The following is a 22,732-nucleotide window of genomic DNA, read 5'->3' as shown; positions in this document are numbered from 1 at the left end:
GACAATTTAAATTTATCAAAATATTTTGAGTGAAATAAAAAATATTATTCATGCTATGCCAGCAAAAATTAGCAGTGGTATGGATGAAATACCTTTCATAGTTGTAAAGGCAACCCCAAACTATATACTGCATGTTTTAACTCAAATATTTAACTTATCTTTAATGAGCAAAAAATTATCTTTAACAAGTTGTAAAAACACTTCAAGGTTTTGCTACTATTTCCCGTTGATTAACGTGCTGGTAGGCCTATATATAGATTAAATTATTGTAGTTAGCAGTATCTTTTTCATCCCGGACGCGTTAATGATGAAAAATAAAATGAATGAATGAATGAATGAACAGTTAACCTTTCATAAACTTTAAAAAAAAATCACTTACTTCAGTGTTGCCAGGTTGTCTCATGAGTTTCAGCACAAATACCAAAATTTGATATTACAGTATTCAGTGAACATACTTGAATCGCAATTTGTCTGTCCCGACAGCTCAGCTGGTTAACGTGTGACTTCGTGAACAAAAAATCTTTAAGATTAGACTGGCACTGGTTTAACTTTTTAGGTGTGCTTTTGAGCAACGCGTGTTGTGGACTTATCGCAAAAGGGGATGAGAGCTTCATCATGAACACCATCATGACATCATCATCTACCATCATCATCATCTCATCCATTCCATCACCCACCAGGACAAGAAACAATAACTTAAACTGGATATCAAATCTCAATCGTCTTAGGCTACTGTGTGATGTGCAGTCTAACCATAGAAAGAGCTCAACACCTGCTCTCCTAGGCCACATTGAAACGGGCTTTTGCCTGAGGATGGGTTTCTTTTATGTCCGGTTTTCTTTCTCCATCCTATTATTATTATTATGACTGCTCATCCACATCAATATTGGAACTGGCAAATTCAATCCACAACACTTTTCATTAGGCTGTCATTAGTTACTACATGTGTGCTTCTCCAGTGGCGCGGAACTATTTTTCTCTAGGGGGGGCTGAAGCTGTCGTAGTGTTGTGAGCTTCTGGGGGGCTTCGCCCCCCAGACCCCCCTTACATGAGGAGACATTTACAACTGGGCATTCGGTCTCCTCCTGTGCAAAAAAAACGACGGTAAAACACACACATTGCAAATTGTAACAAATGAAGAACGGCAAACAGCAAAGCAGCTGTTCAGGAAATTAAAATGAAAACGAACAAATTAGAAAGTTATATGAAAACGACAGTTTGTAGAAATGAGCTCTCACGCGCTTCCGAAGATTGATTTTCGCTCAGGTGTTTTCTCTATAAACTGTGTCATAAAAATTTCTGAAATTATGTTATGTACCGTAGGCCTACCTTAAATTGTCAGAATTTTCTAGGGGGGGCTGAAGCAATTATTAAAAATTCCAGGGGGGCTGAATTTTCTCTAGGGGGGGCTGCAGCCCCTTGAGCACCTCCACTTCCCGCGCCCTTGTGCTTCTCTCTGTTTTTGTTTTATTTTTTGCTATTTGTTTTTTGGGTTTTGTGGCCGTGCTAACTACTGATATATAGCCTACTACATAATTTTTCATTTAGGCACGTTTTCAACCTTTCAAGGTTTTGCCACCTTTTCCTGTTCGTTAACGTGCTGGTAGGTTTATATCGATTTTTGTAGTTAGTATCCTTTTTTCGTCCCGGACGCGTTAATGACGAAAAATAAAATGATTGAATGATTGATTGACTGCTTTCCATTCAGCGGCATGCAATGAAATGGAATAATTTCTGGCAACACACGTCAATAATCAGAAAGAAACTTTACTCTGTCCAGTGGTGCCATGGGCTTGTGTTTTAGCACAAGCAGGGCTCCCATTCCTGGGTTTTTAAACCCAGATCTGGGTTTTTTGCTACCCGTCTGGGTTTTTAAGTTTTTGTTTTATAAAACGTTGATATCTGTTTTTTTTTCTGCATTTTTCACTTTTCTTAAATATCTATTGATTTTGCATAAAATTATAGGAATCGCGAGCTGAATTAACCATTTTAAGTTATTATTTCGCTACAAAATATACGGTAGCCCATCTGAAATAAATTCTTTCTGATTTAAAAGCTATAAGCTAGTTATAAGCTATAAGCTATAAAGCTATAAAAGCTATAAGCTACTCCTGATCACAAATAAAGCATTCAGTTCCAATCAATCAATCAAAAAAGATTCAATCAATCAGTTTGAGTACTGGTAGGCTAATGATTTTTAGCTAAGTTCAAATGCAGTTTTACCAGGTTGATCTGCTGAGTATCACTAGTTTTGGTTCAATTGCTAGTTTTGTGAAAGATTTGTTGATAGCAAAACAGGCCATAAAAAGAGCGTGGCAAAACTGTCATACCTGGGATTGGGAACCTAAAAGAAAATTGGTGAACAAAGTAATGGAGGGTCTTTGCCATCAACATTATGAAAAACGACTCCAAAGAGAAAAAGACTTGCAGAAAATAACTCTTGTAGAATGAAATGTATTTGAATAGTCAATGGGTGGTACAAAATTTAAAGATAGCAAAAAGTGTAGTAGACATCTCGAAGCTTTTCTTTTACCTATTATGAACATCTGTTTTTTTTTAGCCAATCTGGGTTTTTTCTAGGTAAAATCTAGGTTTTTTTCAAATTTTTGGATGGATGAGACCACTGAGCACAAGATCTTGTGTTTTTTCTTTTGATCTGGTGCTTTCCGATCGATTTTTGGCTGAATCTTGTGTTTTTTTAATCAAAGTCAAATTGATCCTTGCTGCCATGGTTTGAGTTTGGTAGAGAATTAAGGACTGGTACTAAAAGGTTTTGGTAACTAGGTTTCTGGTACCGTACTTAGTAACTTAGGCATATTGACAAATTTTACGCATTGAGTTATCAAGCCTGACAAGATTAGCTAAAAATTTGATCTGAAGAGAGTACGATATGTGCTCGTTGCCAGACTCAGAGGTTGAGTTGCTGGATAACAAGAGCAGCGAAAAGAGTGCATCAGCATCAAATAATGACAATCATTCACCAAGTCCCAAAACAAAAAGTGGTATAAACAGCCTTTTAATCATCAATGGTTGAATGATCCTGATTTTAAAAGTTCGATACAAGAAGACAAAACTGATCGATATTTAGCCTTTTGTAAGATTTGTGATATTAAATTAAAGACCACGAATTGAAAGAGAACAGTGATTTAGTAAGCATGTACGGTATCTTCTCTAAACTGTTGATTTCAGAGTCATGTTATTCTTCAAATTGGCACAAAATGGGTCGCAAAGTTCAATTTTGCAATCTTGTGCTTTTGTATCTAAATCTTGTGCTTTTTTTCTTGAATCTTGTGCTTTTTACATATTTGCTGTGGCTGCATTGACTTGTCAGTCTGTCTTTGTCAATCTTCGTGACTGGCCGTCCGGCCCTGCGTTGGTGGTTCAAAGCCTATATACAAGTAGTATTCAAAACTGCCAGGATTAAGCTCTTCAGAAGCTTTATCAGTCCGTGGATAAAGATGCAATCAATTCTGAAAACTCACTTCAAACAGAAAAAAAGTACATTTAGTCTAAAGTTGATTGGTTGAATCTTTATCCTCGGACTGGGAAAGCTTCTTGCAGAGCTTAACCCTGGCAGTTTTGCATACTTGTAGAGGCTTTGAATCACTGACGCAGGCCTGGTCACTGAGATTGACAGAGTGAAGTTTCCGATTGTTGAAGTCTTGTTGCCAGGAAACTATTCCATCCATTAGATGCCGCTGAATGGAGAGCAGTCCTTAACGTGCGTTGCTCAAGCGCAGACCCCGAGAGTCGAACCAGCGCCGCTTGATCTTGAAGCTTCTTCGTTCCAGAAGTGACGCGCTAACCAATTGAGCTATCGGGGCGAACAATCATATCGGCCTCCAGCCAGTATTGCAGATTCGCACGTTGGCAAGGTCTGCGTAAAAATAAATCTATATTTTTCTTGAAAGAGCTTAAACAAAGTTAAGAAAATTCAAACAATCCTGCCTTAGATTTTGGCATGTGCAGTGGAGCTGTACTTTCTACAACTATGATCCAAAACTTCAAAAGCACCGTGCAGTTTTTCATTAATCTTCAGAAGAGGAAGAGTTAAATAATTTTTGATTAATTTTATCCCAACCTAGCTATTTTTGATTTGTTTTAAATAATGTGTTGCAATTAGTTCCAGCTTTGTGTTTGCTCTTGCTTAGTTAGGTTTTATTAATATACGGTAACTAGTGTTGCATCATGTCGTATATGCTTCCACATCTTGAAAATGGCTGGCAAGTTGACCAGGCTATTTTAAATGAACAAGAAAGAGTGATTGTTATTCGATTCGGCCATGATTGGGATCCGGCTTGTATGAAAATGGATGAGGTAAACTACATTTAATGTGGGAGCTGGTATACAAGTCTCCGTCCTGGTCAAAAATAGCACAATGTCATACATTGGAATCAACTAAAAATATAGGTCGAATTCGCTTTACTTAAATGCATTACTGTTTATACACTTCACTCTATTCTATATGTCTTGATTGATTCTAATCTTTGACGTATATCACAATTATCACATCATGGCATTTAGGACCAGGGTGGAGCCTTGTACACCAATTCCTTAATGTATTATAGGTTATCATTATTGACATTTATTTATGGTGCTTCGTATTATATGACGCTATGCCGTCAAGGTATTTTTAACCAGAGAAGAGACTTGTACATCAGCTATGAATTTTTGTAATAAAATCTTATTTGGTGCCATTTTACACAATGATGCATCTTAGTGAAATAGTTTCTTATATAGGCTATATTATATTATATATACTTAATAATGTACTGTACTAATTACAGAACCAAAAGTTTTAACTCATCATTGTGTTTATATTTTCATACCCTGTATTGCTGAGTACTGAAGACATCCACTTAATGTTCTAACAGCTGTTGGTTTAATGTATGGTGGTGCCTTTTGATCAAAGCTAAGCATGGAAAGTTGATTGACACTGTTTACCAGACATTTACTTCAAAGACATATCTTTCTCTGGTGTAAAATATGCTAAATCATCACGGTGCCTTTTTCTTCAATTTACAACAGAACAATAAAAGAATGATTCTGTACTGTATCAATTTTAGGTTTTACTTATTCACCACAACAACGCAAACATGCTTTTCACAACTGTCTTTAGCACAGCATTTTCAAGAAAGTATGATCGCCACATCCTAAAAGTTTACCACCTTCATCTACCCAACCTAAATCCACTACATATTTGTTAACCTCACAAATGTTTTCTGAAAGTTGGTTTATTTATTAAAAACTGTTTGAGATGAATCAAAATGATGGCACTTCCTGTTATTTCCAAAAAAACTAATTGCTGTCAAATCTTGTTTGACAAATGGAAAATTGGTTTTATGTTCATTGTAAATTGTACAGTGGTGCGTATAACATTTTGTTTTTTATGACTCGTGATGGTCACTTTTCCCCTTTTGCTCTTTGAATGGTATATATATACTGTGAGTTTCTTTTTAGTGGTTGTTTGATAACATTTAATTTCTTTTTTTTAGTTTCAAAACTTGCACACAATGTTTCGGCTTTGAATTTCATTTTACATGTTTCTGTGTTTTGCCAGTTTGTTTGTTTTATTGACAAAAAAACGAAATTATACAAAACACAACAAATACGAATAATCACACAAGGATAATCAATGAAAGGCCATGTTAGACAGGCAGCCATTACTCAATTGAGCTCTCTGAAAAAGTCAGTCATGTCTGATACACAAAATGTCAGAATAAATGGAGATAATTACTTGAAATAGCTTGTGATACTGTAGCTTATTTTACACCAGAAGAACGTGTCATGTTTTTGCAATGCACATGTATTTGTGTCTTGGCAAGACAGTTAAACAAATGCTTCTTTTTTCATACATGCTTAAATCTAATTATCATTTTTTGTGCAAGAACAGCAGTTTCGTGTTTATGAGCATTTTGTCGGCAATTAGGATCTCTCCACTTTCATTGAAATATTGCTGTTGTCTAGATTATTCATACAATCATACAACTAAAGTCCAACTTTTGTTATTAAAACATTTGAAATACAAATGATGTCTAAAAAATATTTTTGTTTCAGACTTTGTACAGCATTGCAGACAAAGTGAAGAATTTTGCAGTAATATATCTTGTCGATATATCCAAAGTACCGGACTTTAACAAGATGTATGAATTGTACGATCCTTGCACTACCATGTTCTTTTACAGGTATTGCAAACTAAAAATCTAGTATATTTTAGTTGACTGTGGCCTTGTGCAGATATCCTGAAACTGCTTAAGTGTCTAATAGTGTAAAGCGCTGAAAAGGAGTTATAATTTGTATATATGCCATGAAAGTAACTCCATATATTATATATATAACATAACTCCAATATTATACTGTACAGAATTTACCAGCATCGTTTGTATTTTGCTGTTCCATTGAGATAATGTTAATAGAGAGTTGAGATAGTTTTAATAAGAAAGCAATCTCTTCAGACCTTTTGGTTTGTATTGTGATGACAGTCATAATGTACCACTTTTACAAGGTTTAAATTGTAAACAATTGTAAACTTTTACAAGGTTTTAAAGTGGAAAACATTCCCAAAACCAACAACATACAACAGAATAGTCACATCATCAACTGCTTGAAAAATTACACCATTAAATATAATTTATCTCTTTTGTCAATTTATTTTGATTAGACAGAATTTTGACCTAAACAAGCCCTAATACCTTCCCTTTGTTTTCACTACACACTACAAATCTGCATCTAATCTACTCAGGTGTATGTTTGGCTAATTTCTCACTGGCTGCTTGCAGGAACAAACACATTATGATCGATTTGGGAACAGGAAACAACAATAAGATCAACTGGCCAATGGAGGACAAGCAGGAGATGATTGACATCGTTGAAACGATCTTCAGAGGAGCAAGGAAAGGACGTGGTCTGGTTGTCTCTCCAAAGGATTACTCGACAAAATACCGATATTAGATTATTCCAAGCCTCATAGCGAATACAAAAGTCCATTGCTGTTCTCTATTGAAGCTTGAAAAAGTTATTCCCCCTTGAACTGTGACGTCGCGCCAACTGTAAACTTCTCATCAAATGTTTTGGGAAGTGGTGAGATATTATTTACAAAACTTTTCGAGATCACACGAAACGTTGCGGTAGCTTTAAATCGTATGAAAGGTTTATTATAACAAAGTAGTCTACTATGTATTTTTTATTTTTTGTTGTACTGAAACTTGAAAAGCACAGTATGATAGTGCAGTTACACGCATTTGGGTCATGCTGTTGAATGTACTCAGTCATGTTGCAATACGTATCTCACTTGCTATAAACAAAAAAAAAAATAGACAAATAGTGTGTTACTGTTTTTTTACAGTCATTGATGCTTGCCGAAATCGCTGGTTAGTTAATGTCATTGCAACTTTCATCATCGGAAAGTTATTGACTTAAATCTGGTATTAAAATTGACCTACAAAAGGCCTAACCTGACTGTATGCCATTGAAAAAAAGGTTGCCTTTTTATGAAGGTCATAGGGCAAAGACAATTTTGTTTGATGAGATTTATCCTATAACGATATTGTCAATACAATGTTCTTTTCTGAGAACAAGTTAATAATGGTTGGAAATAAATAATAAATTCTACTTGGCAAATAGAAATTCATGTATGAGTCATACGTTAATGATGTCATGTGTTAGCTATTGGTTATACAAACATAACCCTTTAGACTTTAGTTTGAGTGGTTATGACACAATGTTCGGCCACGTCATTGTACACAATGGTTACGTTACAATTTTGATGTTGATTCTAAGTAATTTTGCGTTAAACGTTCTTTGTCCGAATGTTTAGTAGCTTGAAAGGCACTTGACAAAATTTTCAAATCGATATAGTGAACTCTAAATAGCGGGAGTGGGTTTTGATTCAACAGTTCAGTCACGTAGCCTACTAGTGGGTTAGTTTCTGTTTGGTGAACAAAGTGCTAGGAAGTCTGGTTAATTGCAGATGAATGATATTGTATCTAGAAGGTCAAAGCGACTGAAGATGATAATTACAAAAACAGCACGTTCGTCATGTCTATAGTTAGTGTTTACTTTGGGTTGGTTGATAAACTTGATTCTTAAACCAGGTTTTGTGTTGGTTGTTGAATTTGAGGCATCGTCATTATGAGTGAAGGTGGAAGTTTTTTTTTTATTGCGGTGGCATTCGTCCAGCTTTAAAGGATAAGTGTAGGCTTGTCACATAGAAAGTTTACAACTATACAATACATGTCAAGTATAAAGCAATACAGAGCTTTTAAGTCGAGTTATGGCTAAGGAAAGACGCTTCAGATCTTACTGATCTTCTGATCTTTGTACAGACCATCTTGTCTTTACCAAATTAATTTTGAGCCAATTTCGGGTTTGGTTTCAGCCAACACTCTGCTGCAGTATAGCCTTCAAACTGGAGAAAGTTGATTTGCTGATTGGTATGAGCGCCGTGTGATCAAAGCTTGAAAGGACTTCGGTACGACGTTGATTGAAAGCAGGTTGCTGTGTCTTTGCAAAACACTTATTGCCATTCTTTAAGAATAACACTAAGGTTGGCTTCCTCGACTTTGCTCATCCTGAATTGAAATCTTCTATCTACCCAGCAGAGGTTTAGAAAACCATAAAAACTATCAATAAACTGCGTATTATTTTGCAATTTTTTGAGTGGATGCAAAATGACATTTTTACTATTGTGTCTGAGACTTGTGATGCAACCATGCCGTGTATTCATGTCGGTACCAACGACACGATATGTATAGGCTGCTTTAGTTTTTTTTTCGTCGCTTTAGTTTTGAATTCTTAGATTGGTATGTGTTTTCATTTGTGTATCATTCGATATAAGTTTCTCATTTATATTGTGATATTTGCATAGGAATTTTGAATTTATCAAATGCAGATGATAACATGAAATTTGCTCTCGGTAAAAATTACAGAAACCGAAATGCAGATGCAAAGCTTGTGTTAACAAACGTTTTTAAAACTTAACTGTTTGTTTTATCATGCTACAGATCGAGGGTCTGCTACTATTCGGTGAGTCCGATTCGGTGAGTTCCTAACCTCTAACCCCTAACCCTAAAACGGCAATGGTAATTAGGCTACGGTACCCAATAATTTAAAAAAAAATGAAAAAAATAAGGATCGGACTCACCGAAACGGGCCATTCCGACAGATCGAATATACTATGGTCAGTTACTCAACGCGAATGTGGTTACTTTTCAAAGATTTTTATCCAGCATGAGAAGAAATATATACTTCAACAATGGTAAATTTTTTGCTTTGGTGCGTTTCATACGTTATATATATCAAAATACTGTCTCTCAACAAATAAAAACAATGTACAACAACTGCTTTTCAACCAGCAAATCAATCCTTTTTGACATTGATTCGTTTGCTGTCTGGGTTGCATTAATGTTTTTAGGCCACCGCGACCTGTGTACAGTATACAAACACAGGCCATGCCAACGGCCCAACGTGCAAGCTTCAGGTTGGACTGGAAGCCGATCTGCTACGTTTTGAAAAGTAAAGTTATTTTTTAACGTAAAACTAGTTTCTTTATTGATTTGAGATTCAGCGTTCACACTTTGGCAATCTGTCGATCTACTATCTACTCGTGATCGCTATGGTTCAGGCTTACAGTAAATTAATAATTGCAATTTCTTGCAGCAGTGTAAACGCATGTTTACTTTTTACTAGGTTGGACTTTTCTGCATCATTTCTTCCTGGTTTCGTGCGTTGTTTTTTTCCATCCTGTCTTGCGATAGCAAAAACAGTTTCATGGAAGTTGTGTCCTGTATCTTCTTATTTTACTTTTTTTATCATTTATCAGGTGGTAGTAACTGTATGATTTTACTGACACATTTGAAGTGCAGTTATAGGATTTGGTGCTGCGTTTAATACTCAAGAATATGTCTGAACCACTTAATATAGCTGTGGAATATTGGTAAGTTATAAGTAAATTTTAACATTTAATGCTAGATAAACCTTGCTCTATGGACATTGGCACTTCGTGGATCATCAATGTTGTTCAGTCTTTTTCTCTACCAGCGTAAAAGTGTTCACATGCTTCTAGTCGTGAACTACTTTTCATTTTAACATTCGCCTATCATATTAAAAGCTATGCTTTTTAACAGCCATATAGAATGTAACTTTAAAGGCAATCGTTTCCATGTCAAAGTTCTAGGCCTAAAGGACTGCTTTTACAATGTTAATTGCAAAAGAAATCAAACATACTTTAAACCGTCTATGTTGGGCGTACAGAATGTTGTATAAGTGCTTTCAATACATGCAACACGCTTTGAATGGAGTCAGAGGAACGAAGCTTTCAATTGACAATTTATTGTTACACCTTCTCTGTGACCTGGCGGAAATCACCATTGCTGCTATTATGTAATGTGTCCAGTAAATGCATACCGGCATGCCCAAGTTGGAGACTGCTGTCATGCCCAATCTAAATTTCTTCAATCCCAAGAATGTAAAAAGGATATTTTTAAATTGCATCGGAATCCTAAAATGGTTTCAATTGTCAAAAATTAAAACGCTTTATAATATAGCAGGCTAAGACTGCTGCTATTTGACTCATCTTTTGAAATTATGTGCTAAAACGTTGAACCACGTGTTTACAAATTTTTGTTTTAAACATCATTTTATATGAAAAAAATTTCGTTTTAAATTAATTCAAACACTCTGATTACGAACGCATCACGAGGGACCACCTATCACTTCTAACATATTTCTTCATCATGCTTCTAGTGGTAGCTGAGGCTACTATGGGCGCTTCATGGACCTGAAGCAGGAGCTCGAATCCAAGGTTGAAAAAGTTGCAATCAGTGGATTCGTGGGCCGCGAAGGTGAGTGCTGGTCATCATTGCGTCTAACCCTTCCGGGAGTTTTACTTTAGCAAAAGGCAGCACGCTGTGGAGATAATCAAGTTGAAGCTTGAGTTTTTCTAAGCAATCTGGTCTAGAGAAGAGTGATCAAGCTGACAACATTGACTATCTAGTTTTAAGCTGTTAAATCAAGTTAACAATTTTCAATTCGTTAGCTATCGAATTTTGGAGAAAAAAAATAAGAAAACATAGCGTGGTCTATGAAAAATTATTTTCAGTGGAAACACAGCAGTAGACGCTATTGCATCCAAACGCCGAATGGCTACATCTCTAACTGGCTGTTGTTTGTAATTCCAGGTTCATTCGAAGTGTCCATCAATGAGAAGGTTGTTTTTTCGAAATTATCAACGTATGGTTTCCCGTATGTTGATGACGTGAGTCAGTCTAACTTATTGAAAGCCTGCTTGTTGTTACACGTTTGAATTGTGTGATTACAACCTTCGCCAATCTCATCTAAGGAAAATTATAGTACACAGTAATCCCCGCTTATTAAGTCCACCTCCGGACCCGACGATTTTGGACTTATTAAGCGGGGGACGATTTTCTGCCACTCCTGTAAAAATAAGTTGAAAAAGAGAATCATGCAGATCTTAAACTAAAATGCTTCTGAAATTTGAAAAGGAACTCTGGCAAGCAGCTCTTTTGACACGGAACTCTACAAGCAGCTCTTTTCTAAGACAAGGAACTCTGGCAAATGTGTAAAACTTCATTCTGTTGAAATTAACTCGTATGTTTTTTTATTTTAAACCAGTGATTGTGTTACTACCATTACGACAAGCCAGCGCAAAAACTTTTATTTTTCAGATTGTCAAAGCAATCGTATCAGCGCAGAATGGTGAAGAAGTTAACACAATCGACAACAGCCAATCGCCATGCGTTATTTTGTAGATTTAGTTTTCTATTTATTTGCGCTTCTCTGTGATCATCTTCATTTACGTTGTTAGACGAGGGTTTCATTTGTCATAGCTACTTTATAACCGAAAGAGTTGAAGCTCTACATTGTCAAGCAGCTGGCACTGCGTTTTGTTGCTCTATATCGCAATAAGGAAGAAAGTATGCAGCAGCGTATGTTGCACATTGAGAAATTAGAAAAAAATTTCCTTTTTTTTTTGAAAAACAAACCTCATCTTCCATAGCTTGAAACTGTTCACTGCATAATCAATATTAATCCAGCGAGATCACAAGCAATGGACATTAAAGGCATGTTTGTGAACGAGTTACTTTGTATCGGCAATATTTCTTTCAAACCCACGTTGCCTGGACACAGCCAATCTCAGTCGTGGCCATTATTTAAGTCCTTTCAATTCTTCCCGTAGTGTAGCCCACTCCGTTTTGTAATTATTCAATGTCTGCAAACATAGGTTTTGCTAGCTGGGAAGAAGCTTGATTCAGTTGCACTGTACCTGGTTTTATGCTTGTTTTTTTTTCTGTTTTAAAACTATGTCATTTTACGTTGATCCCATCACTGTTCCCACCCCAGCATGTAGTGCTACATGCTTAGGGTGGGAAAACTGAATTGCCAGAATTTATCAAATGTTTCCATAACACTTGTCAAATTAGAAGATTTTTTCGTGTGTCGTTGACAACTTGAAATGAGTTATGCTTTTTATCATTTCCAGCATGTGTTGTCCAGTGCAGAGTGAACGTCATCCCCTTAAAATGCTTTTAGCAGTTTCATGATGTGTGGAATATTTTTCTGAAGGTGACTACCTTTACTGCCTTCCTTCTATGAGCATCGTTCATCATTCATCAAATGTTTTGCAAAATCCGCCCTTTTTACGTAGAGTCAATGTCTGCAGACGTTGAATCAATGTCAAAAGGTCGGCTTATGCTAGCTGGAATAACTTTCATTGGTTGTTTCTTTACTGTCGTTTCTGTTATGTTATTATGACAGCTTGACAACAAACCGATCACATCGGGAGGTCGAGCTTGAGGCTAATCATGACAGTGGCGACTGTTTCTAGCAAACCTTGAATAAAGAAAATCGGTTGGGACTGGTTGCTTTTAAGTATTGTAAAATTATCAGAACGTCTCCGTGAAGTTACTGCAGAATGAGAAAACATTTTGCTATCAGCTATTTGAAACTCGATTTTTTTTTTGTTAAATTTGTAATTCTTGAGATGATAAATTTCAGAGAGATCGAATTGCGTTTGAGACCGCCGCAGGTCACTATGTATCCAGACACAGCAGCCAATAGATTATGTGTTTATTGAGCTTTGTGAGGTTGTAACAACCCCTTATTGGCAGCTACTGTAGCTTTGGGCCTACATATTGCACACAAGCTGATGGATTTCTGTTTGGTGATGACTATGTCTATATACAATTATACATGCCTCATTATACAGTAGGCTATCTAAGCATAAATCCGCATCTTAGCTTTTCGTAAAACCAACAAGAAAATAATACTTCAGAGCTGTAGCGCACCCAGCATGGGGCTAAGGGGGCTCAACAAGCCCCCCCAAACCCACCACAAAAGTGAAATTTTTGTGTGTTCCTCATTTATAGGGCCTAACTTTTGCTTACAGGTTAGATTTGAATAAGACACTACAATACAACTGGGCTGAGCATTATAACAATATATTTCACATATTTACGAATACTGTAGTTTTAACAGTCGAACTTTTCGGCTTAACTTAAGCCCTCATCAGGAATCTGAAAATAATTAAAAAAATGCAATAAATTTCAACTTTTTGAAGGTAAATTTACATTAGGAAAAGACAACTACAAAAAGCTTTGCACTACAGGGAACGTAGTAGGCTACATCAAGTAAATGTTGAGAATAGATGCGCCTCCAGCAAATAATTGCTTGTTTAAATTTGGGTTGCAGCGTTTGATTAACAGTGCTTCCTGAATTTGGTGTCAAATTGGGATTTGCCATTGCGTAAAATTTTAAATGAGTCAGCAGAGAATTTTCGATCTGTGCAAAAAGAACACTCCATGATATGGTCTTTGATGGCACTTTTCTTTAACTCCCTAAAGTTCAGATGCTCTCGTGGTCAAAGGACATACCGATGTAGCCTAGCCTACCGTACGTCAATGCCAAATCACACGGACATGTAAAACTGTAGGCTATACGACATTTGAGTAAACGTTGGCGTTTGGGACTTTAGTTGAAAATACGGACTAATTTTGAATGTTTTGTAAGTAGGAGAAATGTCTACATCAAATTTAGGCTACTGTTTACAAAATTAGTGTTTTGTTTCAAACTGTTTTCGTGCTAATTGTTGTTTGCGCACTTGTTTGTGTTGGCAAACGGAAAACTAATTCTACAGTATTTTGTCATTCATGACGAAAAAGTCGAGATCTGTAAATAGAAGATTGCGAGAGTGGACGTAGTCGTAGGGCTGAGGATGCTGATGGTGCTAGTAGCATCAGGGCCTCTGAGAGAAATTTTCAATAGGTATGCAAAGAGTCATTCCGGGCCCCCCTCTCACTCCGGGCCCCCTTTGTCTTGGGCAAAAAGTGGGATCTTTGCTTAGGCGTATTGCACACCACACAACATTTTACTGCAGAATTGGACATCTGTGCTACAATAATAAATTAGTATCAGGCTGCAATAAAACTATTATTTTGTGTTGTGCATATAACGTGATCTGTCCCTCGCCAATTTGTGTATCCTGCATTGAATTCGTGTGTCAGTTGTTAATAGTGCTGTCGCTTATTGTAGCCTAAGCTAGCCTACATCTTTAATGTAAAATTTCTAAATTCATTTTTATATTTCTCTTAGATGTAGCATATAATTATTTCTGAAGAGGACACTATGTGGTGTCGAAAACGTTGGATTTAGTAGTTTTTTCATGTTTTTTTTTTGTGTGTTTAATGTTAAATCCGTTAACGTTACTGAATGTTATAAGTTATCATGTATCTGGAACAAGCCAAGCTCTCTACTAAGGCTCAAACATAACATCTTGTTAAAACATAATAAGGTAATGATCTGACCAATCCTCCCCTTTCTTCATTAACTTTTGCATTCACCACATGCCCACTGCCCAGCACTAGCAGAGGTGAACGATGGTAGTCACTTTTTTGACTCCGGCTCCGGTCCTGCTCCGAAAGTATTCTCCGGCTCCTGCTCTAACTCCGAAATTCATTTTGAAGTGAAATAAGCGTGAAACTACCTTTGTCAAATAGTTCTTACACAAAAAACGCCAGGGCTTTTTGCCTGGATTTTTCTCAAACCCACTTTTGCTACACTATGCCCCTCCCCCCCAGGACAGGAGAATAACTAACTTTTATGATTTAATTTAGGGTGCTTTTAACAGGTCATTTTTTGCACGTAAAGCATTAAATTACCACTTTGGGCCCCTAATTTGCTCGCAAAGCACTCGATTACTTTTCTTGACCCTTTTGCCAGATTACGGGCCCCCCCCCAGGACTAAAGAATAACCACTTTTATGCTTGAAATCAGTCTTTTAAGAAGGTTTTAACCATACATTGTTGCGCGTAAACTATAAAACCACAATTTCGGGCCCCCAACAAACACAGGCCTGGGCCCTCAACGGTACACCGTACCCCCCTCTCATAGGCCCTGAGTAGCATGGGGTTCACTAGGCCAACTTCCAATCTGATTGATTGAATCTTTATCCTCGGACTGGGAAAGCTTCTTGAAGAGCTTAATTCTGGCAGTTTCGCATACTTGTAGAGGCTTTGAACCACTGACGCAAGTCAGGTCACCGAGATTGACAGAGTAAAGTTTCTGATTGTTGAAGTCATGTTGCTGGGGAATTATTCCATCCATTAGATGCCGTTGAATGGAGAGCAGTCCTTAACCTCAAGCGCACACCCAGAGAATCGAACCAGCGCAGCTTGATCTTGAAGCTTCTTCGTTCCAGAAATGACGCGCTAACCAACTGAGCTATTGAGAGAACGAATCCTGATGTATCGGCAACCGGTGGGTTGTGAGTGCCTTTAAATATTGATCAAAGGGATGGGCATTGGCCTATTGTCGCAAATCACTCGGCCGACATTTCTGAATTAGCCCCCCCCTAAATTTTTTTCTGGGTGCGCTACTGCTCCAGAGACGTACCCCACAGACTACACGCACAATGTTGTTTCGCCCCAGATCACTTATCGGGGCAGCGCAATCAAAGATGTGATTAAATTGTTGAGTCATATGAGTGTGGCGCCCGAGAACTCTGACGTAACGCACGTCACATACTGACGTCATATGGAATTTTGTGAGGTTGTAATCAATCAACAAATACCGCATACGTTCGGAATGCAATCCTGTAATCAATCTTTGTACCGTGCCTGAATTATAGTACCACTGTATTTCATCGATAAGTGGATCTACCGTTATATAATGTTAAATGATCGCATGTAGAATTGGCAATGCCTGTAGATTGCGCCTTTCCAATTAAGCTAGAGTGCTTTTTAAGTAACGGCAACCATGATCCTTCACTTTACTACATTACTATTCAGCACTGTTCGAGACTATTCTTTATTCGAGGTTTATTCAACTCAGACTCACTGTTATTTCTGTTTGTAATCAAAGTTGAAGTTCTTTTAGTTCGGTGTTTTCATTTCGCTATGTTTGGATTTCTGTTCTTCTGAAACTAGTAGGCTAGTCAAGTTAATAAACAACGCAGTCTTAAAGAATTCTATCTTGTGTCAAGTACTGTTCCGTCAAGCCAGTCAATAAATAAGACAGTGAAGAAGACCATCGTGTCCTGGTCATTCCTTACCAGTCCTGATCTCGGTTCTGCCCAGGAATGTCGCCGTCAGCACGGACGGCTGCACATGAGCGCGCGTATTAACTGACGCGTCCGCTACATGAGCATCTGGGGCCGAAGGTTTATTCTTTTACCACCCCAGATTCACGATGTTTCCAAACTACACTGGAAGGCTGCTGGAGAGCAGCCAGCCTTTGGTTTCATCATCCATCACACGCAGACGTTCTACTCCATTAGGCGGGCTGAAGGTGTTGCCGTCGTTGATGATGCGGCCTGTTCCTCAGCACCACACTCACAAGAGACCGTTTTCCAATCCTCATTGATGGATGATTGAGCGGAATAGCGGCAACAACACTTCAACAATCGGAAAAACACTTCACTCTGCCAATGTCGGTAACCGGCCCTGCTTCAAGAGCCTTTACAAGTATGCGACACTACCAGGAATAACTTATCAAAGCTTTGCCAGTCCGAGGATAAAGATTCCAAAACCAACCAAAAGCCCGTACGGAGACGGTTGAGGCGCACCCACGGGTCGGCATTGGGGATGAATGAGTGGAGTCTGGTGGTGCTTGACTTCCATTCAGAATTCCATTTATTGTCTGCCCAATTAGCCGCAAAGATATCTAGTTTGTCAGCTTCGTTAAGCAGAAGTTGAACGGCTGGCACGAATGATGTTTTGATTTCAGTCTATGGGGGCGCTCGTTTAAGGGAGCAGAGACCTTGGAGTGGAGAAAGTGATTGGGCTTCAATGCCCGTTGATCGACGGACAGAGTGGCGTGTCAAAATTGTGACAGTGAGCTCTGCGGCGCCCTACAGGTGCACACTACTCTGTTGAGGAGTAGACAAGAGCTGCTATACGCAATTATTGCAATCAACAGAGGTGTTTTTGATTGTAAGTTGCAAACTCAGATGAATTTTTTACAGTGTATTCTTGGTTGAACAATGGTAATAAAATGTCAGTTAAAAATTTCGATAAAGCTGATAAAGAACACAATAGTTCGAAGAGGTCGCCTAAAATTCGATTGCCCAAAATTCATAAAAATCAGTTGTTGCTGTCTCAAAAAAAAGTCTTCTAAGTTGGAATATTGCACACAGTGTCCAATTGCAAGAATGAAAGTCAAGGCCTATGAGAAGGGGGTACGGAGGGTACGGCGTACCCTTGAGGGCCCAGGCCTGTGTTTGTTGGAGGGCCCAAAATTGTGATTTTATAGTTTACGCTCAAAAATGTTTGGTTAAAACCACATAAACGACGAAATTCAAGCATAAAAGTGGTTATTTTTTAGTCCTGAAGGGGCCCGTAATGTAGCAAAAGGGTCAAGAAAAGTAATTGAGTGCATTGAGTCCAAAGTGGTGATTTCATGCTTTACGTGCAAAAATGTTCTGTTAAAAGCACCCTAAATTAAATCATAAAAGTTAGTTGTTCTCCTGTCCTGGGGGGGGGGGGGGGCCTAGTGAAGCAAGAAAAACCCGGGTGTTTTTTTTTTGTTTTTTAAAACTATTTGAAAAAGGTAGTTTCACGCTTATTTCACTTCAAAATGAATTTCGGAGTTGGAGCCGGAGTCAATACTTTCGAAACAGAAGCGGATCCGAAGTAAAAAAAAAGTGACTTCGTTCACCTCTGCTAGGCATGTGGTGAATACAAAAGTTAATGAAGAAAATTTATTGGTCAGATGATTAATTTAATTATGTTTTAACAAGATGTTATGTTTGAGCCTTGGTAGAGAGCTTGACTTGTTCCAGATACCGTGCATGTAGCCTAACAAACATTTTTTATTACACATACAAAAAATAAGAAAAAAACTACTAAATCCAACGTTTTCGACACCCGTAGTGTCCTTATCAGGAATAATTATTATAGGCTACATCGAAGAGAATAAATTTAAAAATTTTACATTAAAGCTGTACAAGCGACACCTCTCGACAGCACCATCAACAACTGACACACGAATACAATGCAGGATAGACGAATTGGCGAGGGACAGATCACATGATAAGCGCAACACAAAACACTAAATAATAGTTTTATTGCAGCCTGATACTATTATTGCGCACAGATGTCCAATTCTGTAGTAAAATGTTGTATGGTGTGAAATGCGCCTAAGCAAACAGTATGCGTTTTGCCTAAGACATAGAGGGCTCGGAGAGAGAGGGGGGCCGGAATGACTATTCGTACCCCTAGTGAAAATTTCTCTCAGAGGCCCTGATGAAAGTAGGCCTACGGTACTCTCAAAATGCGCAATTTGAGTTATTTTTTCAATTTTTTTTTTGTGGGAGACTACTTTGTTGGTGCTCCGTCTTCGGTGACTCGTCGCCGGAATCACTCACACGAACAAAAATTCTCATTTGTCTCAACCGAGTTTTTGTGCTGGCTCCGCCCCTGTTTGGGCCAAAAATGTTGTTCTTATTTTTTTTATTTTTTTTTTGTTCTTAGCCTGCCTACGGTACGGTACCTTGAATTGTCTAACTGGTAGCTGCGACTAAATCTAAACCACTGGTTCTTAACTTTGTGGTTAATTAATTCCTCCAAAATTGTTAGAGAGAGTTAATTTAGAGCTTCGGTAGAGAGTTTGTCTTGTTGAGCCATAGGCATACGAAGCCGTGTAACGTGATCAATTTAACATCTTCAAGTTTATTACATATAGAAACACAAAACTACGCAACAAATTAATTATCGAACGTTTTCGACATCACAAGATGTCCTCTTCAGGAATAATATACATACAACTTAACTACATCTGAATAAAATACAATGGTTAACTAAATCTATAAACAGGCAAAGACAAAAACTGCACAGTAGGCCTATTTCTGACCAGCTCAAACTCAACGATAGGCTTCACGACAATCAAAGGTAACCGCATCAAAAAGTGTTAAACAGATCACATGATATGATAGAGTTAATTTGTTACAAAATGTTGCAAAACTGTAGCCTACCGGTAAATTAGATTTGAGCAAAACAGCAAATGTAATAAAAATAACATGCAGCCTGGAATTTGCAGCTGTTTGTAAAAAAGTTGAAGCCAACTTTGAAACTTTTTTGTCCACGCAGTCGTAAAGATTAAGGTGCTTATCAGGCGGAAAAATCTTGAATCGTTTTTTTTTTAGCTGCGAGAATTGGTCATTTTACTTGAAAAGAACCTAATTGGAAAATAATTATAGGCCTATGCTCAATCAAATGAAAAACAATAATTTCTTCCTGAGGTGACTTCTTTGCGGTGTTTTTCTTTCAACTAAAGTTAAAAGCAAGTCATCAGTGGTTGTACATTAGGCTACGGTACTTTTCACAAAGTAGTAGCCTTTGATTTGAAAGTAAAACGCAACTGCATGAATGAAAGAATGATATACAAAGGCGACACAAGAATTGTTTGAAATATGGCAATAGGCTAGGCTACTGTTGCGGTCTAATCCAAATATGAAACAAAATATTACTCATTGATTGGTTTATTTTGTTGTGCAATATCATAACAGCAAAATCATTAAATGATGCAGAACGCTTAACGAACACAATTGAAACAAAGAAAAATAACAAATGCACATTGCATCGTTGAAGTAAGTAAATCACAACGGGAAGCAGCGAAGTGACCATGACGGTCTTCGAGTCAAGCAGCCACCCTCAGACAAGTCGATAAAAACATTTAGTAAACATTACACTAAAATATCTACACTAGCAACAAAGAGTGAAGACAGAAACAAACTTGCATCCAACGATTAAAAGCTTAAAGAGTAGGCTATCGGTCCACATTAGTAAATTACACTGCAATCAACTTTAATATTCTACAATTAGATAGTTTTTGTAAAGTTTTTTAAATGAGTAAAAAATTTTTTGTAGAGGCTGTGAATCACTGACGCAGGCCCGGTCACCGAGATTGACAGAGTGAAGTTCTGATTGTTGAAGTCTTGTTGCCAGGGAATTATTCCATCCATTAGATGCCGCTGAATGGAGAGCAGTCCTTCAACTGCTTGAAGTTACATATAGGCAAAAACTGTATTTCCAAATCAGCTTTTCAACAAAAAAGTTTAAAAGTTTGAGGTTGGAGTTAAAAATAAACATCCAACCATTTTTAGGAAGGCATTTAAGTTTTTCACTTAGTTTAAATGGCAAAATCGTAATTTCCGTAGGGTGGCAATTGACAAGTAGACCGTATGGTCGTCTCGTTGTCTCCCTGTCGGTATGGGAACTTGTGTAACTTTTGTATTGTGTATATTGCATATTTCAAACATGTACCTATGTTCCTGTTACTGACAAATAAAACATTGATTGATTGATTGATTAGTGCCACAGGTTGCGCAGGGATTTTAGAATGATGCTTATAGGCAATTTTTTGCGTGGCAACACTGTTGCTGTTTTAGATTTTGAAGTTTGTCAATGGCGGGGAGACTCGACTTGGAGTTGGAGAATGGAGACTATGGAGAGTGGAGTACGAGGACTCGGAGGACGGAGAGTAGTGAGATCCTGAGCTGAGCAGCAGAGATGGACTTGGATTGGATTTTAAACACAGATGGATTTGGGTCTAAGCTATTTAGCAACCGTATATGGATTTGAACTTGTGCTAATTTGGATAGGTCTATTAGTAGCCTACTTTGATGTGTTTGTAAAAAATTAGTAGCCTACTGTATTAAGTGTAATGTGTATTCCCATTAAAACTTCTAACCATAGTACCGTAATCCTTTTATTTTGACAGTAATTGCTAATTATCATTTGTGCTTGTTTGAACATAATTTTATAACAGTTTGTTTCTTTTCAGATTACACTACAGTACAATCTTTGTTTAAAATTAATTGCAATAGATTGTTTTCAAATGAACTTTTGTCCACAAGGTACCACACATACTATGGGTGTATTGTCAGATTTATAACCGGATTTAGATTTACAATGCTTATTATTTAGATTTTGACTAGAAATTTAGAAGTGAATTTGAAATTCTAAAATATGTACATCTCGCAATACTGTACGTGTACATGTCCTACAGGCATCTTTGTGAATGAAGCATGAGTTTAACCCTACATGGAAGAATTATATTTTTCGTGCAAATCTGTTGATGATTTGAAATGGGAGCAGCTCACTTGGTGGTTGTGTTTTTCTCATTTCTTACAGCCCAGTGGTTTGTTGCATGTTGCATCTCATTTTTTACATTGGACAATAACCTCAGATGTTATGGTTTCATTCTATAATAACTACAGCCCCTGCCTCTTTGGTTGTTTCTTTTGATGACTTGAAATTTCTTTTAAACATGCAATCTTTGTCAACTTTTGTTCTTATATTTTAAGGGGCAACACTAAAAGGCGGAAACGCGGAAATAAGCCAAAATAACTTCGGAATTAAAACAGTCATAGTATTTAATGATCTCACAATTGCTTCTTTCTAAATAATATCTTTCAATGATATTTCAACATAAGAAAATGTTCGGTATTGAGTTATGGCTAAAAATCGCATTTCCGCCTTTTTCCTATTTCAATAAATTCCATTAAATTTCAAAATTTACTCCAATAATTGTGGAATTAAAACAGTCAAAGTATGATACTTCATGACCTCACAATTGCTTTTAAACAATATCTTTCAATGATATTTCAACATAAAAGTAGGTTCGGTGGTGAGTTGTTGTTAAAAATCGCATTTCCGCCTTTTTCCATGTTGCAACATTTCATTCTTTCATGATGAAGTTATTGCTATGTTAAACAATGTGGACGCCAAGATCGTATTTCCGCGTTTTCTACATCGGCATTAAATCGCTACTTCTGCGGACAATACGCTATTTCATGCCCGGCTTATTTCCGCATTTCCGCCTTTTAGTGTTGCCCTATTTTAAGAAACACAATTTTGGTGGAAAGGTACCGTAATAGAGGTGTTCTAAGAAATTACCACAGTAAAACAAGACATTTTATTGTAGGTTGACTGGTAAACAATATTGTTTGTTCTTATTTATTCCATTGTGTGGCTTCAATAGCTTCAAATCAAAGTTTTCTAACTACTGCACTAGTTATGCTGCCGCTCAGGCTCAGCTATTCACTGTAACATATAAACATGAGCAGATTATTCTCTTACTATTATTACTATATTATTATTATTATTACTATAATTATATATTATATTATTACTATACTATTATTACTATATTATTATTACTATAATTGCTGCATTGGCTTCCTGTATTGTGTTGTATGTGTTTTTGCTATGAAAAGTTT

The 22,732-nt window shown here is 37.2% G+C and overlaps 2 protein-coding genes across 2 annotated transcripts; both read left to right on the top strand.

Moving 5' to 3' along the window:
* The first annotated feature begins 4,127 nt into the window (after nt 1-4,127).
* On the top strand, nt 4,128-9,820 carry LOC145766187 (thioredoxin-like protein 4A). Its single transcript, XM_082577846.1, has 3 exons — nt 4,128-4,317; nt 6,058-6,185; nt 6,780-9,820. Exons 1-3 carry the CDS (start codon nt 4,189-4,191, stop codon nt 6,949-6,951), a joined length of 429 nt encoding a protein of 142 aa, XP_082433972.1. The 5' UTR covers nt 4,128-4,188; the 3' UTR covers nt 6,952-9,820.
* On the top strand, nt 6,963-12,874 carry LOC145766188 (migration and invasion enhancer 1-like). The gene is made up of 4 exons (XM_082577847.1): nt 6,963-9,934; nt 10,744-10,841; nt 11,178-11,254; nt 11,685-12,874. Exons 2-4 carry the CDS (start codon nt 10,772-10,774, stop codon nt 11,766-11,768), a joined length of 231 nt encoding a protein of 76 aa, XP_082433973.1. The 5' UTR covers nt 6,963-9,934; nt 10,744-10,771; the 3' UTR covers nt 11,769-12,874.
* The last annotated feature ends 9,858 nt before the right edge of the window (nt 12,875-22,732 follow it).

The sequence above is a fragment of the Aplidium turbinatum genome, chromosome 3 (genome assembly GCF_918807975.1).
Source record: "Aplidium turbinatum chromosome 3, kaAplTurb1.1, whole genome shotgun sequence".
NCBI lineage: Eukaryota > Metazoa > Chordata > Ascidiacea > Aplousobranchia > Polyclinidae > Aplidium > Aplidium turbinatum.
Note: the sequence above shows the minus strand (reverse complement) of the source record. Positions and strands in the feature narration are given on the sequence as shown.